This window comes from Sebastes umbrosus, chromosome 15, assembly GCF_015220745.1.
Source record: "Sebastes umbrosus isolate fSebUmb1 chromosome 15, fSebUmb1.pri, whole genome shotgun sequence".
In the NCBI taxonomy this organism is placed as follows: Eukaryota; Metazoa; Chordata; class Actinopteri; order Perciformes; family Sebastidae; genus Sebastes; species Sebastes umbrosus.
This window is the reverse complement of record NC_051283.1, coordinates 22,787,673-22,808,709: the sequence shown is the minus strand read 5'-3', so window position 1 is coordinate 22,808,709 and position 21,037 is coordinate 22,787,673. Positions and strand designations below refer to the sequence as shown.

Here is a 21,037-nt window from a genome sequence, read left to right as displayed (position 1 = left end):
CCTTTAAATTGGACTTTCTGATTGAGTTGCATATTGACTTCAACTTCCTCTTGTTTAAAGTTTACAGTTTCATAGTGACTAATTAGTCAATTGATATACATTTTGTGGGAAACTATTTTTCATAAATTACTCAAATAATTAATTGATTATCAAGCAAAAATGCTAAACATGTTCTGGATTTTGCTGCTTTTTTTATTTTATTGTGAATTTAAATCTTTGAGTTTTGGACTGTTGGTCAGACAAAACAAGCATTTCGAGAAGAATTTGTTTCACTAGTTTCTTACATTGTAAAGTCTAAACGATTAATTATTTAATAGAAAAACAAGCAGTAGATCTCCTTCATTATTAAGGGGAAATTAACACTTAGGAGAATGCAATTAACAGTCATTTTCATTATTTATTCATTATCTCCTTGGTTAATCAATTGGTTAGATCCAAATCTCCTAAAGTAAAAAAATAAGCCTTTTTTGTCCAACCAATTTTCAGTTTCTCATCAAATCACATCAATTTTCAGTTGATTGACTAATCAATTAATCAACTAATAGTTTTCAACTTTCAGCTACCGTAAACAGCAATTTACCAGTTAGTCATCTTTCATTCATCCTTGAATGTTAAATAGTAATTTCAGATTCTGATACAAAAGAAGAAAACCGTAAAAGAAACAGAATAGTTATCCACAATTTTCTTTATCGTCATCATCATTATGATTTTACATCTCAGCAACACATGAGTGCAGAATTAAAAACCCTTTCTGAAGAAGCAAAGCTCTCGAGAGGGGAGCTGCAGGTGATTGGTCGTCGTGAGCCGAGGCAGGAACGTTAGAGACCCAGAGCGTTACAGTGCAACGGAGTGCTGGATGTGACGGGGCACAAAAGACAGCAGAAATAAAGACAAACAGGGACACATTTCTTTTTTTTTTTACAATTAACACTTGAAATGATGAAGGCACTTGCAAATGACAAGGTAGTACAAAATGTAAACCGTACTTTGGTGTTTCATTTTTACCTCTTTACTTAAGATTTCATTAAATTTCTTTTTACAAAATGAACCAAAACTCTGACAAAGAGGAAGATCATGGGTAGATAATAATGAGAATAAATATGAAAACAATTGAAATCATACCCTCTATAGCTAAAAAGAAATCAGGTTTGAGTTGAAACACTATTACTAAGCTTGTTTACAAGATATTTTAGTCAACGCTGATCTATAGAGGAAACCATAAAGTGCATCTTTGGATGGATGGGAAAAACAACACTGAATGGAAATGCTATCGACTCTTCCAGCCCATAAAGAATTCATAAACAGTTACTGATTGGTTTGGGTCACACTCACAACAAATTGCTCCCAAATTTAAACCGTCGACTGGACTGAAAACAAATAAAGCAAAAAATAAAATCATACAACTAAAAAAAAAAAAAGATTTTGAACAAAACAAAACATTTAAAAATCATCTCTGTGCGTTCTGCTTCCCAGAAGAGACAAAGCATTTTAAGACAAACTTCCACACAAGGCACATTTCAACACACGTGGCAGATGTAGCACCTCCTTGCACTTTTTTCAGACTGTTAAAAATAAACATTATTTACCTCCAATTATTTAGTTTTAAACATCAGAACAGATATATTTTTTTTAGAAAAAGTGACAAACTGGCAGCTGCAATAACTCACTCGCACAAATGTATTATTAACTGATACTTCAGTAAATAGACTTAAATCAGGTTATGGTCCATAGAAAATGACACCGTAGAGCTCCTCACCGTGCCACTGACTTCAGTGTGGTTATTTAGAGCAAAAAATCAGTCAGGTTTTAAAGGGCGGTAATACTTGGGAGAGTTTTAACCGACTGTGCAGGAGGGGAGCGCCCCCGTCCTAACCACAGCGTCTGTTTAAAACACTTCCAGGGACATAAACATAAAGCTACAAGCAGGCAGATTTGGCATGTGGCAACTTGGGTCAACAGCACAAAATCTTAGCGAAAAGCAAAAAGGAAGAGGTGTGTGTAATGTGATAACCGCTCTGTTGCTTAGCTGCTAAGCAGATCATTGTGGTTCTCCATTGCAGTCTCTCCATTTAATTTAATGTAATCCACGGAGAAGGGAAATTATCCACTTTGGGGGTTTCAGAAAGGAGGGTAAAGATATGAGAGAGTGTGTGTGTGTGTGTGTGTGTGTGTGTGTGTGTGTGTGTGTGTGCTGCCGCCTGTTGCCCCTTTCAACATGCCACGCTCCCGTTCTTTGGCTTTCAGGTGACGGCGCCATGTGAGGGGCCCGTCGTCACTCTTCGCACAGCCTCATCTCACAGTCCCATCAGTCCGCCTTGCTGTGGTTGTTGTTGAGGAGAGCGTAGCCGTTCTGCGCGTGGCCGTTCTTAAACTTTTCTCTCTCCCCGCGACCTTCGTCCTCGTCTTCCGACTCCGTCTCCTCTTTATCGCTCCGCTCGTCCTCGACAATCTCCTGTCGGGTGAAACGAGACATACAATTTGTACCGTTGCTCACAGTTGGGTGATATATTTGAAAGTGGCGGATCATACATACATTGCCTGGCAGGAACTTCACGACCATGCGCAAGATGAGCACGGCCCAGAAGATGTGCAGGGCCTGCAGCACCAGCATTAGCCCGTTGAAGAAGTAGAAGCCGAGGAAGGGGGTGTAGAGGGTCAGGGGGTACACCGCGGTCGTATATATGATCCTGGACGAGAGGACAAAGGCAGAACAGAGAGTCCAGTCAGAGCCACCTACAGTACTGTCGCCATCAAAAGCCCATTGAGAGGAGCCAGAAGTGTACACAATGTGTCTGTTGTTGTACTTCCATTTAAATTGTTGTTCAAGTTTTAAGAAAATTCATACAATTTCTGCAAAATAAAATACGCGGTTCCATCATCTACCAAAGACATGATCATATTGCATAATTGAAATGTCCAAGATTGCATTTGTCTCTTTTGAGCTGCTATTGTGATCATTGTTCATTTGGAGTTTTTTTTCTAGAGTGGAGGCATGTTACAGTGGCAGCATAACATTAATGTGTTTACTGCAATAATAAAAGGATGATGCTGGTATTATTCTATATTTTTCTTATTGTCAGCCAAAAAGAAAAGGGTCACAAGGTTTTTAGTAGACATTACTCAATCAGGGTTGAACAGTGCATTTTCTGGGTGTGTTTGTATGCGGGATTGACTCAGAATAAACTACAGCGCCCATGTTTGTCATAACTAATAGTCAGCGTTAGTCAGTACCTACTTACGTCTAACAGAGTTACTTTATTCAATTACAAAATAAAAGTATTTGTAATCAGTTACTGAGAACAAGAGTGCAATTAAATTACTTTACTAATCAAAATGTTGGTGATTACAGAGGGGTTACATTCCGAATATATTCTTTTCTGTACAATACAACATTCATGCTGTAGCTCTGTCTTAATCTAATCTTAATTCACGTTATTTTAAGAACATTTAATAAACGTTTGACAGTAATCAGTGTTGAGAACTGTTGTGAGGTGCCTGGTTTAAGTTTATGTTTTTAGGAGCTTTTCTTTTCAGCTTTATTGCCCAGTTCATTTGTTAGAAAAGTAATCAAATGTAACAAGTTACATTACTTTGATGAAGTAAAGTAATCTGTAACCTATTACATTTCAAAAGTCACCTTCCCAACACTGCTACTAATAGTTTTTAAACATGTAAGCTCTATGGCACAACGGAATAAGCTCTATCAGACTTTGCCTATAACACTTAATGTTGGGATAAATCCATTGTTTGTGTTGGTCTTTTCGTGGGATTTATTGACAATGAGAAATATTGGCAACATGATTCTTTAAGGTTTATAATTTCCATCAGCCTTTATCACATCTTCTTGTTTTTATTCTGTATATGCCAGCCTTTGCACCTGAGCCAAGCATAAAAACCTTTTTTAGATATGTAAACTTTTTTTTCAAATTTCTGTCATTTCCATTTATTTATTTTTCAAATGCACAAATTGCAAAATTTCCATAAATACCTGGGAGCCTTGTAAAGGCTTAAAAAAACACACACTGTGCTTTTCTCAAATATGTGCAAAGTGTTAATGTCGAAATCAGTGACTCATTACAGCAACAGTTGTTGAAACATGTTTTGGTTTCTTTTACCAGAAGGGGAGGATGACGAGTCGGGTGACGATGAAAACTGCAGCGAACACGGTGAAGATAAAGTTGCAGGTTTTCCTCCAGCCTGCATAGTTGAACATTTTGGCTGACTGGAATGAAAGGACAGCAAGAGAGAGAGAGAGAGAGAGAGAGAGAGATCACCTTTTCATGCATTCTCCTCTAGAGGGCAGACAGTGAGCTGTGTGAGGTGAAACAGTGCTCTGACCTCGACATTATCATTAAGCTATTTGGCTAAATGTTATGAAGAGCGGAGGGAGGGCAACACATTTGTTGCTTTAATGATGTATACTGCTGTGTGATTTAATAAAATTATTTAACATTCCCTGTTCTTGATATGTGAAATGATGATATGTGTTCCTTTACTCAAGAAGCTAATTAATATATAGAATAAAAAAAATGTTTTTAAATCAGTGAAACACCACTTTTTTCTGCCATATTAGCACGTTGTCATACCTCCATTAAAGAGTCGGAGGTATCATGCACCAACATGATCATAGTCCCTGCCCGGATGTAGTTGACCAGCCAGGAGAAACTGATGAGTGAGATGGTGGCTACATGGTGAATTATCTGCTCTTTGAAATCCTGGGGACAAAGAAAAAAAACAAAAACGGAGAGGCAGAGATGGTTTAAAAAACAATATCCAATCCCGTTTGGTCACTTATTGATCGAGCTGCAAAGATCGGTCACTAATCGACAGCGTGTTCTGATCAACGTTGGATTGACAAATGATTAACTCTCCGCACGTGGCAGATTATATTGCTTCACAGTTATGAAAAATGATCCGTATACAGAAACAAAAAAAACAGGAACTTAACAAAATGTTGCAAAATTAATCGTCACGGTAAGAGGGCTGATTTCAACATAGGATCACCGGAAAAGTCCAGAGAACAGTTGGTTTAAAAGATTAGCTCCTTGTGTTTGTGTTATAAAACAAGAGCTGGCACAGAGGTGGCAGGCTCAAAGGTCTGCCACCTCTCACAACAGAGTTTAGACCTGTGGACAAAACGGTCAATCTGTCTCTCCGCAGTGCGATTCCCCACAGAGCTCCGGTTGCACATTAACTCACAGGGCACCATTCTGATGCAACTTCCCCGACTGGAGACAAGGTTTTTAGTTTGTTGCTCACTCACTCTGACTTTACCAAACTGACAATGCAGAACGAACGAGCGGAGCTTGAGCATTATCTTTAATGGCCGCTCTGAAAGCTGACAGCTCCACTCAATACAACGCAGGATATCTTAATGGGGAAATCAATATCCAAACCTCAAAATACACTACCAGCACAACAGATCATTCTCATTATTTCATGCACTCCGTGAGCGATCCCTCCTGATGGAAGGTTTCTGAGGGGCTTTACAGTGCACACACACGGGGATAACAAAGTTAAGGAGACAGCTCACTTACCTTACGTTTGACATCCGATGCTATGCTGAAAAGCAGCGAGACATAGAAGCCTAGTTCGATCATGTAGTACCAGTACTGTGAAGACAACAGTGGCTGGAAGAGAAGAGGAAGAAAAGGCTGTTAAAGAGTATCATGCTACCAATCATTTTATCGGTATGGATTATGTGATGTGAAAATATTCAAATCTGTACTTAAAGGGATAGTTTGGGTGCTTTGACGTGGGGTTGTATGAGCTACTTATCTATAGTCAGTGTATTACCTACAGTAGATGACAGTCAGCACGCCCATAGTTTGGAGAAGCAGACAGGAGTTACTGCATGGAACCAAAGCAATGTACTGCTGTGGACGGGGCCGGCAGCAAAACATATTTTAAACACCTAAAAGAAAAGCTTGCCTTAAAAAAAAAAATCTAAATCAGTTTAAGTGTACGCTATATTTAGAATATTTTCACTGGTTTATCTTGCCGTGAGAGAGCTATATTGTCTATGTGTCTGACAGGAAACTGAAGTCATTATCTTTGCTCTCGCCAAAGCCACCAGATTCCGTTGAAAAAACACCCCAGTTTTACCTCACAGAACACAAGAGTTGGTCTACCGCTGCCTCAATCGGTTAGTTTGTTTTTTGTTATTGTGTAACTTTGGTTAGTTCGGCTCCGAAAGTCACACAATAACACAAACAAACTGGCTGATCGAGGCAGCGGTAGACCAACTCCTGTGTTCTGTGAGGTGAAATTACAGTTTTTTGGTTGCCCTAATGAGCGCATAGAAAACAGCTTCAGAAAGGGCTGTCTGACAGCAAGATAAAGTAGCAAAAATATTCTAAATATAGCGTACACTTAAACTGATACAGATTTTTTTAGGTGGGCCTTTCTTTTAGGTGGCTAAAAAATGTTTTGCTGCCGTCCCCGTCCACAGCAGTACATTGCTTTGCTCCTGTGCGGTAACTCTCCAAACATCATCCACAGTAGGTAATACACCGACTATGGATAAGTACATCACACAACCCCAACTTCACAACACCAGAACTATCCCTTTAATGAAAGGAGAGACGTTCCAACTTACCATTTTCGGGAAGCCATCCCACACCTGCTTCATATCATAAAACCATGGTTTCTGAGGAGTGATGGATACTCAATATTAATGAGGGTTAAGTGTCCCACACGACACCACAGACACTCTCATGCACAAACACCAAACAACAACAAAGTGGAAAACAATGTTTGTGTGGCATCTAACAGCGTGTTCGCTACGGTTACAGATGTCAAAATTGAATGTCCCACATTTATACCATTAGTAGCAAACATATTCTCCTTTATTTTTCTGAAGAAGAAACAAGTCAGGGTGACAAAAGTTGATCAATAATAAATAGGTTTCCAGTAATGACTAGGATCTATCTCCTGGATAAATTTCACAGAATGACACATGTAGTGATTTTTTTTGCGACAACGATGATGATGATTCTGACACGGTACTCACATCAATAAGGGCTGCCAGGCCAGCAAAGAAAGCAAGAAGGTAAAACGTAAATCTCCAACTGTAAGAGAATGCACAGCGGTCTCAGAAATCCCATTCAAATTAAACATCACAACAGACGGCACAAAAACACAACATCCCGCTTGTACACAAACAATGATCAAACAATGGCACAAAGCTTTTGGGTGCGGTGTGTCAGTGTTGAAAGCCAAAACACTGATGACGAAATAGACATCAATGCACCATGGGACACTTAAATACAGTATGATCGAATTGTTTCTGATGTTCTGTAATACCCCGCCTTAGCCCAATGTCAACTGAGATCTGCTCCAGCCCTCCTGCGACCCCGAATGGGATAAGCGGTTACAGATAATGGATGGATGGATGGATGGATGTTCTGTAATAGCAACTAGCACCAAAGTTTTAAACAACAGCCACAGCGACCCCTTAAAATAAAGCAATGTCCATTCACTACCTAGGAGTGATTTTTCCTTCTTGGACTGATTCCTTGACGGTGTACATCTACTTTGTGATTCAAAGCAGGCTATTAAAAGCAGGCAGATTAGAAGAAGAGACAGACAATGGGTTGGGGGTAGAGGTGGGACCAAGTCATTGTTTTGCAAGTCAAAAATAAGTCTCAAGTCTTTGCACCCAAGTCAATCCCGAGACAAGTCCCAAGTCCTAAACTTTGAAATTTGAGTCCTAAACAAGTCATACTGTGCTCTTCACCAAATGTAATGCCATTTTAAGAAACTGGCGCTCAGTAACGTGTCGTTAGTTCTTCCTGGTTCAATCCTGCAACTTGATTGGATGCTGTTGGACTGGTTCAAACAAACTGGTTTCAACTAAAAAACACCACTTTCTGGGGTTTCAGCAATAAACAACAGTTCAGTTCAGTTTTTTCCCCCACGAGTAAATCCTGCTCCCAAACAAATAAAGGATCTCTGTTCAGTTTGTTCAGTTCAGTTATTTCTCCAAGAGTAAGTCCTCTTCCGAAGAAGAAAAAAAAAAAAATCAATAAAGGATCTCTCCAAAAGTAAATCAACTAGGACTGTCAAAGTTAACGCAATTGATGTTCCGGAGGTTGTACCGGGCTGAGTTTTAACTCTAGAAGATACTGGTATCATATGAAACTAGAAAACCTAAGGAATCCATTTAACCATGTCATACTAGCTCGGCAAGTAGGAGGTTAAATAATGCTCCAAACTTGCGCTAAATATTGGCGAGGAAAAACTGGCATGGCCATTTTCAAAGGGGTCCATTGACCTCTGACCTCAAGATATGTGAATGAAAATGGGTTCTATGGGTACCCACGAGTCTCCCCTTTACAGACATGCCCACTTTATGATAATCACATGCAGTTTGGGGCAAGTCATAGTCAAGTAAACACACTGACACACTGACAGCTGTTGTTTCCTGTTTGGCTGCAGTTTGCCATGTTATGATTTAAGCATATCTTATGTTAAATGCAGTACCTGTGAGGGTTTCTGGATGATATTTGTCATTGTTTTGTGTTGTTAATTGATTTCCAATAATAAATATATACATACATTTGCATAAAGCAGCATATTTGCCCACTCCCATGTTGATATACTTTTTAATCTTTGGCGGAAGGTATCAAGTATTTTCAAGCTAAAGGGCTCAAGTCCATTGAAGTCACGAGTCACTGGTGTTAAAGTCCAAGTCATCAAATGTGTGACTTGAGTCCAAGTCATGTGACTCAAGTCCACACCTGGGGTTGAGGGTGTATTTGATGTCTGGCTGAAGATGTTTAGCTACCTTGCTTCCCGAAACTTTTTGAGCTTGTTGGGTCGGTCCTGGTTTCTCCGCCGCCTGAACCACCTCTGGACCTGTCGCACTGAACAGCCCGCCTGTTTGCTTAAACTCTCTACGGAGCTCTGGCAACAAAAGCAGGACAAGGAAAAGAGAGTCTTGAGTTATAAAATGATGACTGGTTACATAACGCTTGGGTGTGAAGATACATGATATATTTCTATCATTCTCGTCCATTTACACCTCAAACATCTCTGAATTCTATAATTAGGCTCAAGCTGTGCTATCGCCAGAAGACACTCAATCTGTATGAAGCAGTGCTAGTTTCCTAAAGTATGCAGGATCATTACCTGTGTGGGATGCTTTGAAGTGCTGCGGAAATGGGACTCCAGGATGGGATTTGTAGGAGCACGAATGCGCTGCTTGTCACTCACTCCCAACAGGGAGGCAAGAGGAGTCGCTACTGTCCTGGAAAGAGGAAAACACTGCTTACAAACACATCATCTCACATTAGGAATAAACATGCAAATCAGACAGGCAGAGAAATAGAGATTAACAGGCAAATGACGCTGTGACACATCATTAACAAACACCGCTGGAGATGACTCACCTCTCAAATATCTGTCTGATGACCAGGAAGCAGAGTGCGATGGGTATAGTGGCCCACAGGTCCGATGTTTTAGGGAAAACCTGGCCATCGTGGTCCGTCAGGTCAGCCCAGCCGTGGCCTTCAGGAAACCAAATCCAGTCCGCCCATATCTTATCGTACAGCGAAGTCATCCTAAAAGATGAAACGGGGGTGGGAGGGGAAGGATGTTTTTTTTGTATCATGTGGAAGGAAATTAAGACCGGTAATAAAAAAGTTTTTGTCAGCTCGGTGATCTCCATTCAGATTTCCCCTTAGATAAATATAGCAATTCTCTCTGCTGTGACAATATCCTGAGAGGAAGGAGAGGAAACAGAGAGGCCTGAGAGGAATGAGTATTGATTGGTAGTGATTAATCTCACAGGGCATCAGCAACAGGCGCCGCATCTGGGCACTTCCTGTTCCAGATGAAGAGCAATGATGAAGGGAGGGTTTTTGCTATGCTGCACACAATGCAATCAGAAAACCTATGCGGAGAATTCATTTGGAGCTTTAACACAGACTGCAGTTTGGCACCAATTTCCACTCCTTGGAAAAACAATTTCTGTAGCAGGATGACATATTTACTCACTCGCCCTGATAATCTCTTGACAAAGATGACTCCTCGATACTACCTACTGTTAACCGAGTGTAATTTCCACTATAACCTCTATAAACACACGACTAAACAACTTATTAAACAAAACAATTGTGCTGTTTTATGTCACAGATACTCAATATTTCATACATTACATATACATTAAACTTGATGTTAACTACAGAAGGCTATTTGTATCGAACCTTTCAAGAGAGCAATTCAAAATGCGTTTCACAAGTAATAAAAAAAGATATTAAGACGAGATGTGAAAGACGCGTGAGGCAATAAAAGGCAAGGAAAATACATCAGTTTAATGAGCTTTAATGAGTTTAAAAGAAAATCTAAGATAAAAAAGAAAAAAAGTGTTTGTTCGAGATATGTGGTGCATAAAAACTGAATGCTGCATCTCTAAATTAGTAGTTCTGACTCGGGTGAGGAAAGTAAGTCGACCTGTTTTCATAACGTTGCAGCAGATCAGAGATGTGTATTGATCCTAAACCACGAAGTGCTTTATGAACTAGTAGCAGTATTTTAAAAATTACACAGGAAGCCAGGGCAAAACACTGAACACTGGTCAATCTCAGAACCCATCGGCTATCGGTCTGATGAGCCTACTTCACACTTGATTTATTACCTCAGTAAACATTGTAAACATGAGTTTATGGTCTCAGTTGCTAGTTTCAAGTCTTCTTCAATTCAGCATGATGTTCATTTAGTAAATTATGGTCCCATTTAGAGTCAAATAGACCATAAAGCAGGGGATGATTTAGGGATTGGCTACCTTGTGATTGACAGGCTGCTACCACCATGAACCCTTGAGTGGGTTTTCAGGTCATGAAAGCTAATTATAACTTTTTGGTCGCCTCAAAATGTGTTATTCAGTGTTCGGTTGTACTTAGCTCCAACCTCATGTGTAACTTCTGGTTGCAAAAAAACTAAGCTGGTGACCAAAATGCTGAACTTGAGGCTTCAAAACGACTTTTTATATACAGTCTATCGTAATATCTTGACAACTATTGAATGGATTGCCATACATACATATATTCAAGATCCCCAAGAAGATATATTCTAATGACTCTGGCGATCCTCTGATTTTTCATCTAGCGCCACCGTGAGGTTGACATTTTTCTCATTTATTTATTAAAATATCTTAACAACTATTCGTTGGATTGTCACAAAACTTAAAACAGACATTTAGGGTCCCCAAAGGATTAATCGTAATCACTTATTTGATCCATTGCCCTTTCATCTAGCACCGCCATCGGGTCAAAATTCAAGTTCGCCCAATCCTTTGATTTCTGACAAAATACCTGCAAAATGAATGACATTGCCATCAGCCTCAGCTGTACTTTGGGTTTAGTGCTAATTAGCGAACGTTATCATTTAGGTCACAGCAGTACAGCCTCACGGACATTTTTTACTGCTTTGTTATTGGAGTGCAGAAACAGCAACAGCAGCTGAAGTCAAACGACCTGAGATGACATTATAATCACTGGTATCTCCTCAATAGAACATTAACCTGTGGACTTTACAATGTCGGATCAGCTGATTTTGACTATCAGATTACCTCGTAATACTGATGCAACCTCGGTTTCCTCAGTTAAAGTTTTATGTCATAGTATGAACGTCTTTCTGAAGAAAATCATTCAAAAAGGGAAATTCCGGTTGTCACACGTTTCCTGCCAGATGTCCTCGATAAGGCCTGTGTGTGTGTGTGTGTGTGTGTGGACTTTAACCCGTCACGAGCTTACTATGAATGAACAGTAACTCAAACTGCCTTTGTTAGCAGAGGAGTTTCACTTCAATGGGATCTCCTCACCTTGAAACAACAATGGTGAAATATCAACTTGTCCTGTCTTTTAAAGTTAATCAGTAAGTGGGGATGTTAGTGAACCCGCTGCCTCCCGTTTGTCACCCCTCATGTCAGCAATCTATCATTAAATCAATCTATCATTAACTCATTTATCCCACAAAACTGTCACTGAATTAGACACTTCTTCTAACTTATCTTAATGTCTCCACCAACAGAACATGTTAGGTCTTTTCAATGCTTAAAACAGAGATCAGGGAGCGTAAATATGTTAATTCGTGCAATTTTTGTATTCAGTCCTGGAGTGAATTACGGCATTCGGGTGAACAAACAGGCGTTTCTTTTCTGTCTAACAGGGGGAACTGGAAACCAACCTTGGGGCCATACATATGTTTTCTAATAATAAAAAGTTTAACAGTACAGTGTCGGCTCCTGCTGCTGTATGATTCCCTCAGGACTTTACTGACTGGAGGAGATCAATAGGTGGCAGAAGAACAGGTCAGACACTGGCGGTTTGGCAGGTGCAACTGCTGCAAGCTAAAGTAAACTTCATTTTGTTGGCAAAGCTATGCTGACGGATCATCCAGTATGAAGTGTAACAGATAAGGCCAGTAGACTGGTGTATACAGCTTAGATTAAACCTTCCAATGAATGATTATTGATTAAAAAAAAAGAGCACATTCTGGAGATTAATGCTATTCCACTTGGAGACAATATAACAGGCATGTGCTCCTGCAAGCTGTGAATCTATTACTGCGGTCGGTATTGAGGGTGCTAAACGCAAGTTTGGGAGTATTACTACTACCTCCACACAGCTCTCAACATGGCGACAGCTCAGTCGGTGGCTCGCAGCTAACGGTGCTAACATTGAAAACAATGGTAACAGTGCTGACAAAGGGGAACTGGAGGGTGGGTGCTACACTTCGGCAACGGCGTTATCAGCTGTAACCGCTGTAGGAGCGCAGTGCAGACCGGTTGCCATGAACTAGCCAGGGGGGCACGCTCACTTGATGCACTAATATCATGCGCCGCCAGCCCGGCGATGTCAACAAAGCACAGAGAAACTCGGATTACGACACACACACACAGAGGGTGAGAGACTTCATTCTCTGCTCAGGTAGACATTACTCCTCTATATCTTTACATAGCAAATAGTTGTTTGATGCTATATTAATGCTCTGGATATCGTATAGAGCACCTTTAATTGGTTTGTTGTATTATCCTCCTACTGTTCTCTGGCTTTACTAACATTTAATCCAGTATCACCACTCAGCTAGTGCATGCACATTTCATCCAACGTCATGATGACGGTGTTTGGAGAGACTAAAGTGCACTGTGCTACTTTGGCACCAATGGCTTAGTGTCCAGGAACAGGAGTGGTGTTTTTGGACAGGCACCAAGAAGAGTGACTTCACCATCACTTAATTTTAATGATAATTCACATTTCCTTCCTCAAATCTCAGCAACAGTATGTACTGTACTAGAAAGACAGTTACAATGCTCCCTGCTGTCTATCTACAGTCCACCCTTGGGTATTTGTTGTCTGCTTCACCCTCTCTTAACATCTCTTCCCCCTCCTACCTGTGTGACTGGCATCCTTGCCCCTTGAGCCCTCATATAAACGTTGCTCAATGTCTTCTCCGAGCCGTAAACTTTGATTATATTTCTTCACATTATTTATTTCTGTGTATGCTGCTTATACAACATCTATTGTATGTCTTCTGTCCATCCTAGAAAAAATGGATTCCCCACTCCTCTGTTGCTCTTAATGAGGTTTCTCTTTTTTAACCAGGTAAAAGGTTAAAAGATTAAAAAAAAAAGAATGGTCAATGTTTGTGCAGCGGAGGTTGACATAACCCTAGTTGACATTTATTCCCTAGTATGGGTCAAGCCAGTTTAAAGACCCAGACACACTAACCCTACATCAAAGAGCTATAGCGGCGACGAAGGCCGCCCGTTGCGTCACCTCACCTTTGTCGCGGCCAAAAAGTTGCACTTGAACACACCGCAAAAACAAGAGCCGACGGCCAACTACCACGTTCGTTCTGCACCTGCGTGAGATGAAAAAACTCTCCCTGCCAGCAAACGGCTGCAGTCTGTATTTGTCATTCCAAAGGGGAACCGAGGACGCGGATATACAGGCTGTTGTTATGATACGTACATGAAACAAAGCAGCCTTTGCCGACCATTTTCACACCACTCTCACTCACCACTTCGCTTAATTCCAGACTGCCATGTCTGTGTATTGGAATGATCAGATAAGATGAAGATGAAAAATTAGAAGAGCCTTGTGTGTGTCCCCTCATGACTTTACTCGTGATTTCTCTCACCAATGGGCGTCACCACCGCCGATTAAACACGCTAAATCAGCCAAAAAAAACTCAGAAACAAATCAGACTAGAGCCAACGGCGCGGGACACAGAAAAAAACAGGCCGACGGACGCTCACGGACGTCAACAAACTGGCCGACCATCAGCTTGGTGTGTCAGGGCCTTATAAGATGGACTACCTGTTAAAAGGTAATTAGTGTAGGTTTGAGCACAGGATGATGCAATACACACACACACACACACACCTGACACACAATGTACAGCGAGCCGGTCATCGTTAACAGAAACCCCGCAAGGCGTTGTCGGTTTCTTTCACAACAATGACCCGTTAGCTGTACATTATCCCACTTATTACACTGCCACTTACTGAAGAAATCCATAACTTGACACAAAAACGGTCCGCCAGAGTCTGACATCTGCTATAAAGAAATAACAGACCGTAGAACGCTGTGATTGACCAGTCAGAATCGAGTATTCCATGTAAGCCCATGTAAAAAGTGGTGGTAATGCGCCCAGATATGCAAAAATCCATCCATCCATCCATTATCTGTAACCGCTTATCCTGTTCAGGGTTGCGGGGGGGAGGCTGGAGCCGATCCCAGCTGGCATTGGGCGAAGGCAGATATGTCTAATCCATTTTACTGGTGTATTTTTGCATGTGTGTAAACAATACAGGTTTCAAAATGTTCCAAAAATTACAAGAGGCACCTTTAAAGTTTTTAAGCCTCAAGCCCAGGTAAGATAACCCTGAATGTTTCATGTGTAAAAATAGGTGGACTGCTCCTTTAAGAGTTTTTTTCTTCAATAAAACCTTGAAGGCTGTCTCGTGTTGTACAGACTGCAAAGTCCTTGGAGGCTAATAAGATAAAAAACTGACTTTACTTGCCAACAGGACGCAACAAAAGAATGACTCACATCTAATATCTAAAATAATGTCAGATATGGAAGTTTTTATTGGACTTTATTTGTTGTAATCCAAAGAAAACATTCCACAAATGTGTACCAGGATTTCCAAATATTTCACCATCCACAAAAATAAAGGACGATTTGCAAATACGCATATCTTACTATGTAAATACGTATTTTAAGGTTTACATGTAAAATGATATATACGCATTTGTGCATCTATTTCTACACGTGGAATGATATTTGCACATTTGCAGATCGCTTCCTGTGGATTTATGGGTCACATGAGATTTGCAACTTCCCTCCTATTTGTTTACATAATTTTGTCCAACTGGTAGCGCAGCAGATCTGTAGATAATAGTTGTAATCCACAAATACATGTTTGTTTACATTTTATTTATTATACCTACCCTACCTATTTTACAAGTGCAACTACCTCTGTTTACATTACATCTATTTTTATATTTTATACTTCTAGTGTAACACTTCTGTTTATATTTATTTATTACATCTACTCTACCCGTTTTATTTGTTTTATAACTGTGTGTGTTTTTACCTGTTATATGTTTAATCTGCCTCGTTTAGTCTCGTCAAGTATTTGTTTTAAAGCACTGACCAGAAGTGGCAACTGTGAATCTCGTTGTATTTAATGCAATGACAATAAAGCTTTCTATTCTATTTATTATATTCTATGCAAAAGCTAATGAGGATCTTAATAAACAAACAGACAAAGAATCAAACTAATAAAGTCCAATAAAAACTTCCATAGTCAGATAGTCCCCTCTCAGTCTTCTTATTATAAGTGAAGCTGAAGGTGATTATTTCGGCTGCAGTGTTGGTTGGTAATCTTTTGAATTGTTTGTTTTTATGCAAATAACCACTACAGATGACAATAACAAAGTACAGTACAGTACTGTGTAGGCTACAGTACCCTCCCACCTCCCAGAAACAGGGCTCCCCCGGAAGCTACGGTGTAATTTGAACACTGTAGTTTAACATGTATATAATGTTTTTCATGTAAAATATATCGAACATTGAATTACATCAGATCTAAAATGTTATTCCTTCATTTAGCGCATAGATTTCAAAAGTAGCAGATAAAATTTCTGAGTGGCTGACAAAAAAAATACTTACCTGCCACGGTGGCAGGCAGAGAAAAAAGTTCATTTCAGGCCCTGGTTGTAATCCACAAATACAAAAATACATGTTTGTGGATAGTGAAATATTTGGAAATCATGGTACACATTTGTGGAATGTCTTCTGTGGATTACAACTAATACTAATATTGCTGTATTCATTGATGGTTTTCATTAAGATATTATAACAACAAAGACTATCCTTTAGTACAGATACACACACAATTATTCCACAAGGCATGCTGCTGCAGGTGTTAGTGTATGATGAACTCACTCCCCAAACACATCAGAGACTGCACTAACCTGTCCACATTCAAATCACTAATCAAAACTCACCTTTTTAGAACTGCTTTAAATATGTAATTAATATTGTTTTATATCTTTTTTATGATGTTCTGGTTTTATGATCTTTTTATCTATGTAAAGTGTCTTTGAGTTTTTAGAAAAGTGCTATATAAATAAAATGTATTATTATTATTAGTAGTAGTAGTAGTAGTTTGAATGTGTATTTTTTTATTGTCACCATGTAAACTATGTGGAAGAATAGCTGCTGCTATGCAAAAGCTAATGGGGATCTTAATAAACAAACAAACAAACTAATAAAGTCCAATAAAAACTTGCATAGTCAGATAGTCCCCTCTCTGTCTTCTTATAAGTGAAGCTGGAGTCTTCTTAAGTAATGCTCTTTAAGTGTTTTTTAAAACCATATATAGTATTTTGTTGTGTAATATGATTTGGGAGTGACTGAGTCCATAGTCAGTCTTCTTATAAGTGAAACTGGAGGTCATGATTTCAGCTGCTGCAGTGTTGTAGTCACCATGCAAAGTTCCCTCCTGTTTGTTTACATAATTTTGTTCAATTGGTACTGCAGCAGATCTGTAGATAATAGTTGTAATCCACAAATGCAAAAACACATGTTTGTGGATAGTGAAATATTTGAAGATCATGGTACACATTTGTGGATTACAACTAATAAAGTCCAATAAAAACTTCCATATAGATCGGGATAATAAACCAGTGGACACAGTGGACACTCAAAAATAGTATCTCACAAAATCAGAGATTATACGACATGCAAACAGTTTACTGTACAAAATAATATGTCATTTTAAAAAAAGATGACTTTCTGGTGAGTAACATTCTCATTCTTGGAAAAAGTATATGAAAGTGAAACCTAGGTTTAATGTGTTTCATTCTGAGTTTCTTTCTTACATAAAATCCCTTGAAGTCATGAAAAACAAAAATGCATTGAAACTTCTTAGCATAACAGAAGAATATGAATTACAGGTACAGCCCTATAGCCCGTAATTTAATTTATTATTATTTTCATGTATAATTTTACATATTTTATTTGTTCTTGTTCTGTATGCACCTTGTCCTTTTACTTGAATGCAATGATCTACGAGCCATGTTGTTTGTTAATTTGTTTAATAAAATTTATTAAAAAATTTTTTTTAAAAAAACTTTACTATCAAAAGAGCCATTTTAGAAAACATTTGTGGAATGTCTTCTGTGGATTACAACTAATAAAGTCCAATAAAAACCTCCATATCTGACATTATTTTAGAGGCTAATAAGATAAAAACTAACTTGACAACAGCAGGACAACAAAATAATGACTCATATCTAATATCTAAAATAATGTCAGATAGTCCCCTCTCAGTCTTCTTATTAAAGGGGACATATTATAAAAAAGTTAAATTTCATGTTTTTTTATTATAAAGCAGGCTTCAGTCCTATATAAATACTGTGAAAGTATCGAAACACTCAATCCACAGGGAAATACACACAGCCCGTATTCAGAAACTGTGCATTTGAAACAAGCTGTCAGGATTTCTGCCCATTTGTGATGTCACAAATATACAATAATTAGACCCTTTACGCAGTTTTAAACATAAACATTCTAAATGTGTCCCAGTTTATTTCCTGGTTGCAGTGTATTTATCTTTGTTTACAGCTTATTTTGTATATTGTATATTGGTAGAATTTCAATTTTTTATTCTTATTTTATTCTAACGTTTTTATCTATTCTTTTTTTATAATACTGTTTACTTGCACCAAGATAACCAAAGCAAATTCCTAGTGTATACCTCTTACACCTGGCAATAAACACGATTCTAATGTGAATCGGATCAGCTGACAGGAAGTAAACATGGACCCAAGCTGTTACCTAGCAACGCAATCCTGTTGCAATTCCGTGGAAATGCACTAAAACGGAGCGTTTCAGACAGGAGGGTGAATACAGGCATATTCAGGCTGACAGTATGAGGAAAATAAAGTTGTTTTTTTAACATTACAGCATGTAAACATGTTCTAGTAGAAACACAAAATACAAGTATGAACTTGAAAATGAGCATGATATGGGACCTTTAAGTGAAGCCGGAGGGAATGATTTCAGCTGCAGTGGTTGGTAGCCACCATTCAAAGTTCAGCCAGTCTGTGTCAGCCACACAGTCACTCTACGCTGTTTGCGTAAACTCCTCCTGGCAGGGAGTGGCTGCATGAATGGCGCAAACTGGGGAGTCTCCCGGACATAGCGGAACAGACAGTAAGATGGAGGCTTCAACAAGTTTACCCAACACCCTCCTAACTCACTTTACATGTTTGTTTTTACACAGGAACCATGATTATTATGAATAATAAGAGAAACTCCTCTTCTTTGCGCCGTCTCCAGCTTACGTAAAAAAACTTTTTCCATATTCTGCGCCCTAAAAACAAACGATGTTAAATGAGTGTTTAATCTGCTGTAAACTACCTCTGGGGTGGCAGTTGTGGTTTGTTTGTTTGTTAAAGCTTTCATGACCTTCTCTCTCTTATCTCGGTGTCGCTGAACAAACAGCACCGACAGAAACAAGCAAAGAAAGAGAGAGAGAGAAAGAGGCCTGTTAGTTTAGCTAGCTTCAACTTTGATGAGCTGGTGTCCCCTTCAAAGTCTTCCGACGGATCAATACCGAGTTGGCTCTAAGTTGACGTTAAAAGGCACGTCAGCAAAGTTTGATATATATATTATTATATGTTAAAAACTTCACATAAATCCTCCTGTTTCTGTGTGTAAAAAAAAATAGCTGTGAAGTGTGTCAAGTAGACACGAAAGAGGCTTTTTTTTTTACTACCTGAACTGTGACACGTCCATCATGTTAACGCGTAGCTAACGGTGCAGCAGAAAACTCACCTCTCTCTTCTCTTCTCTGCAGGTAATCAGGTAATGTAAGTCCTCAAAATGTCTCCTCTGTAGCCGCTGCTCGTCCTTGTTCCTGGTGTAGCGGTGTAGGAGGGTTTCATGTAGTTCTCGCCATCAGATGAGCCGCCTTTTCTCTTCTTCTTCTGTATAAACTCTCAGCTTCGCCTCATTTCTCCTCAAACAAACAACAAACTGTGTCGCACTTTCTCTTTAAAACATCCCTGTTCTTCTGGTCGATTAAACTGTTTACCTTTTCACTTTTCCTGGCTGTTCAAAAGTCTGAGTTGAGTGGGCCTCGGCTTGTTGTAGCCGGGTAGTTGGATGTGTCGGTCAATATAGTGATATTATGGTTAGTGGTGGTTAGCAGAGAGGAGAGGAGGAGGGAGGCTATTTAAAGTGACGTTAGACTCTGCGCTGTATGAGAGGTGGTTAGTGCCACTAGCGGGGAGGCTGACGAGGGAAAAAGCGTGTCCTCCAGTGGCGGCCGGCCAATAGAGGGCCACGGGGCCTGGCCCCACCCACCTTGAGCCACCAAAAAAAAAAAAAAAAATTATAAAATTTGTCAATATGTGTGTTTTTGACCTATGGAATATACCCGTAATATTTGTAAAATAGGATAACTGCGCCAAATATCTGCTTTCCTCCTTGAACTCTCTGCTAGTGCACCTCTCAGCTGCTCTGCTGCACGTGCACTTTCTGGGGCCAAATGGATTTGGCCCAAGGAAGGCAGGTCTAATAAGCAGTACAGCCAATCACTGATTAAAGATATATGATTACAAGCATGAATAACATACAATTCATCCAATCAGCGCCGTAAAAAAGACTTCCGGGAGGGCCAAACTGATTTGGCCCATGGTGTGCGCGCGCACGTTCACGTGTGTCTCTCTCTGTTCTCATCAGGGCTCATGTCAGTTCTCGCGTGATCTTGTCTTCTCGTCTCTCGCTTCTCTCCACTTCTCTTCTCTCACAGCCCATTTTAACGGCATGACAATGGAACAGCCAAGCACTAGTAGCGCTTTTTGATACCTTTTTTTGCATTGAATCGTACTAGGATGTTTGTTGAAATTGATTGGCCCTACCCAAAAAAAAATCCACCAGCCGCCACTGAGTATGATGTTAATATATTTGTAGGAATGCCAAAGTTAAAGCGATAATAACGCATTGAAGCTGAAAGTAGGCGAGATTGGAGCAAATATGATTTTTAAAAAAATATTTTTTTTTTATTAAACGTTACTATATCCTGATAGTGGTACATGAAACAGGCAACCTGAAAAAAAAAAACATGTGCCTCTGTGTCCTCCGGTGATCTGCAAGATTTCACAGACCGGAGGAAAACAAGCAGTCAGAGCTGACCTGGGATCTGCTGTCCAGCAACCGTTTATGAGAGCCGGCTGTCAATCACTCGTGAACTTCGACCCAACGGTCAAACTAGGCAGCGTTGATCAAGTAGTAATCAATATTATAGAAAAATAGATAGATAGATAGATAGATAGATAGATAGATAGATAGATAGATAGTAACTTTATTGATCCCAAGGGAAATTCAAGTTTCCAGCATCACAGTTCCATAGTGCAAAACATGTTAGTAAAAAGGCATTAAAAAGTTAGTAGTGCAAAGAACAAAAAAATATACCATATATAAAAATACAAGGAGATGAAGAAAACTGTTA

At 39.4% G+C, this 21,037-nt stretch overlaps 1 protein-coding gene across 1 annotated transcript; it reads right to left on the bottom strand.

The window, feature by feature from the left end:
* Positions 1-667: 667 nt before the first annotated feature.
* cers2a (ceramide synthase 2a) lies at positions 668-19,741 on the bottom strand. Its single transcript, XM_037795064.1, has 11 exons — positions 19,360-19,741; positions 9,393-9,563; positions 9,133-9,250; positions 8,789-8,907; positions 7,013-7,070; positions 6,599-6,649; positions 5,538-5,630; positions 4,587-4,715; positions 4,116-4,222; positions 2,534-2,687; positions 668-2,452 (listed from the first exon to the last, which is right to left on the bottom strand). The coding sequence occupies exons 2-11, from the start codon at positions 9,560-9,562 to the stop codon at positions 2,306-2,308; spliced, it is 1,146 nt and encodes a 381-aa protein (XP_037650992.1). The 5' UTR covers position 9,563; positions 19,360-19,741; the 3' UTR covers positions 668-2,305.
* Positions 19,742-21,037: the final 1,296 nt, after the last annotated feature.

What these genes read in the sequence shown, in the direction of transcription:
- cers2a (XM_037795064.1), bottom strand. Translation starts at nt 9,562, where the DNA reads ATGACTTCGCTGTACGATAAGATATGGGCGGACTGGATTTGGTTTCCT. An exon ending in CTTCAAAGCATCCCACACAG is followed by an intron (nt 8,908 to 9,132) that starts GTAATGATCCTG and finishes TTTTGTTGCCAG; the next exon opens with AGCTCCGTAGAGAGTTTAAG. An exon ending in CATCGGATGTCAAACGTAAG is followed by an intron (nt 4,716 to 5,537) that starts GTAAGTGAGCTG and finishes CTTTGTCCCCAG; the next exon opens with GATTTCAAAGAGCAGATAAT.